The 2,562-nt window shown below is 45.0% G+C and overlaps 1 protein-coding gene across 2 annotated transcripts in view; it reads left to right on the top strand.

Moving 5' to 3' along the window:
- Window positions 1-238: 238 nt before the first annotated feature.
- LOC116099673 (early activation antigen CD69-like) overlaps window positions 239-2,562 on the top strand; it is a 10,297-nt gene continuing 7,973 nt past the window's right edge. For both annotated transcript variants that reach the window (XM_031383600.1, XM_031383601.1), the window contains exons 1-2: window positions 239-553; window positions 972-1,058. In XM_031383600.1, the coding sequence (XP_031239460.1) occupies window positions 484-553; window positions 972-1,058 (157 nt within the window). In that variant the 5' untranslated portion in view covers window positions 239-483. The remainder of the gene's footprint in view (window positions 554-971; window positions 1,059-2,562) is intronic.

Genomic DNA, 2,562 nt, shown 5'->3' with positions numbered 1-2,562 from the left:
CAAAGCAAAAGTGGGTGAAGGGCTCAAAGATCGAGAGAAGATAAGTCCGAATTACAGTTCGTTCAAACAACCCTAAAGTTACAGGGCTTTATCAGATAATTTGGGGAGAAACTATACAAAGGCCAGGGAAGGGGAAGCATGATCTGCTTTGACTGGAGAGTTGAAGGGAAGAGGATGCTAATCAGGCTTTCCCCACGGTGACCACCAGCCAATCCGGAGCAGCGAGACACCGTTGGAGCGTGCTGCCCGTTACTCACTCAGAGGAGCGAGGACAAGGCCAGTGAGATGTTTTGTGGCCCACCATGCAGAACCATCACGCTGGAGTGGTGCTATCTCACCCCTCTATCAATCTTACTCTAGCCTTGATCCAGAAGAAACTCAGCCCTCCGAGTCCAGAGCTTTGAAGACAGCGGATATAACTATCAGTTCTCCTTTCCTGTTAAGAATTTTCTCAACCTCTGTAGTCACTGGAGTGCCATTTCTATGCTGACCGACGCTCCACCCGGACAATCTCAGACAAACCATGTACACAGGCATCACAGGTCATCGTTCGGTAAGGAGATGACTGGGTTTCATCGCAGGCTAAGACTGGTAGTGAAAGCGTTGTTCATCAACAAAGGCTCAAAGCTAAAAGGAAAAGTGAACAGGATACACCACCAGATCCGCCCCACCCTCCCCACGAGAGAAGATATTTCATTAAAACCAAACCAAAAAAAAAAGCCACAAAATGTTGGGACTGGGTTTTTGTTCCACAAGCCTCGCTGGAGAATGTTGTGCTCAGCTCTTGGAAGTGCCGGAGCACTCTGCAGACAGAAGCCGAAGTCACCCCTGAGTGCCTTTCCCCTTTTCCTAATAGATCAATGGCTGAGTTGTGTATAGGATACAGAGATTATGGCTTTTTTAACGGAGGTTTCGTTTGCTTGTTATTCTTCTCTGGTAAATACTGACCTGTCTGCTTGCTTTATGTGCAGATGCAAAGAAATTGCTGACCCTTTGGACCCTGCTCGGTGGTGCTGTTGCTGTTCTTCTTTGGGGTTTTATCAGTTTTCCTAAAAAATGTAAGTGATCAATCAATGTATGCTAAAAACACTACTAGTAGTATTGGCCGTTCAGCCTGACCCCTCTGCCTGCTTTAGCTCCTAGATCAGTCTATTGGTAAATATGTGTTACATTCAAACAGGGTGCCAGCTGGGATGTGTTTCCTGGAAAGTAAATGAGATTTGTTTCTTAGAGGAATTGCTGTGCAGAAATTCATTCGATTTGAAGCAGGAGGGAGGGTTCTGAGTCGGGGTGGTCAGGTAAAGCTGTATGCAGAGCTGGGTGGATGTGGTCAATGTTTAGATCTTGTAGGCACCATATTTGTGTCAAAAATGTACCAGCTATACTGGTGTGTGTAGCGGGGGAAGCAAAGTGGGGTACGCTAAGCTTCTCTTTTTGGCTTCTAGTGTAATCTAAGCACGTGACCTGCCATTAGACTAAATCTCCATGGTTTTTATTTGGGTTTAGTTTAGTTTTCCATGAGGACAATTGGTGATTAGAGCTAGACCCAGGCCCTCGAGTATGCTAAACATGGGCTATACCTGGGCTTTACCCCAGGGCCTGCTCTCTCTAATATTGAATCCACTCTGATCAGGTTTCTGCTTCAGTTTTTCTCATGAAGCCTGTAGTAAACTTTAGCAAAATCTCGAGCATCGCCATCAGTCCTTTCATCTTACTTGATGATCCACATTCATTTTTAAAAGATATTTTTCTCTTTAAAGATCTCAGCCAGACAGTGGTGGTACATGCCTTCAATCCTAGCACTTGGGAGGCAGAAGCAGGAGGATTTCTGAGTTCAAGCCAGCCTGGTCTACAGAGTGAGTTCCAGGATAGCCAGGGCTACATAGAGAAACCCTGTCTTGGGAAAAACAGAACCAAAAAAATTTTTTTTCATACTATTATACAATATATTTAGATCATTTCCATCTCCCTCACACCATCCATAATGACTCTCTTCCAAGTTCTTGCCCTTCATTCTGCTGTTGTTAATCCTCCGACTCCAATTAGCACTTGCAGCCATGTCTACAAAGGAGAGTTCCTCCTTCCCTCTGCAAGGATCTGCTATTAGTTCAGTAAGGATGAGGCTTGCAAGGGAGAGCCTCCCACATTCATGTTGAAATTTCTGCTGGTTTGCTAATGAGAAAAGTTTCTTTGAAGCAGGTAGTGGTGGATCCAGACACAGACCACTGGCCAAACTAGCAAGGATACGTAATTGTGAGCACTCAGCTCAGGGTGAGTCATCTGCGCTATCTTTCCCGACGCAGGCTCAGAAAACATCAAGGCAGAGTAGAAACTATGTCTCTTCATGTATCCAATCTTTGAAGCATTGTTGGCCTGTCGGCCTTCTGAACTAGTCTTGGACCTTTATGGACACTTCCTTGAATTAAATCATTTTTAAACCAATGTAGCTACTTTGACTAGCTAATAAATACCTCAAACTTAGTAGTGGTCATTCGGGGTGTGTGTGTGTGTGTGTGTGTGTGTGTGTGTGTGTGTGTGTGTGTGTGTGAGAGAGAGAGAGAG

Source organism: Mastomys coucha, unplaced genomic scaffold, assembly GCF_008632895.1.
Source record: "Mastomys coucha isolate ucsf_1 unplaced genomic scaffold, UCSF_Mcou_1 pScaffold20, whole genome shotgun sequence".
Taxonomy (NCBI): domain Eukaryota; kingdom Metazoa; phylum Chordata; class Mammalia; order Rodentia; family Muridae; genus Mastomys; species Mastomys coucha.
The sequence above is the reverse complement of the archived record's forward strand: the minus strand, read 5'-3'. Positions and strand labels throughout refer to the sequence as shown.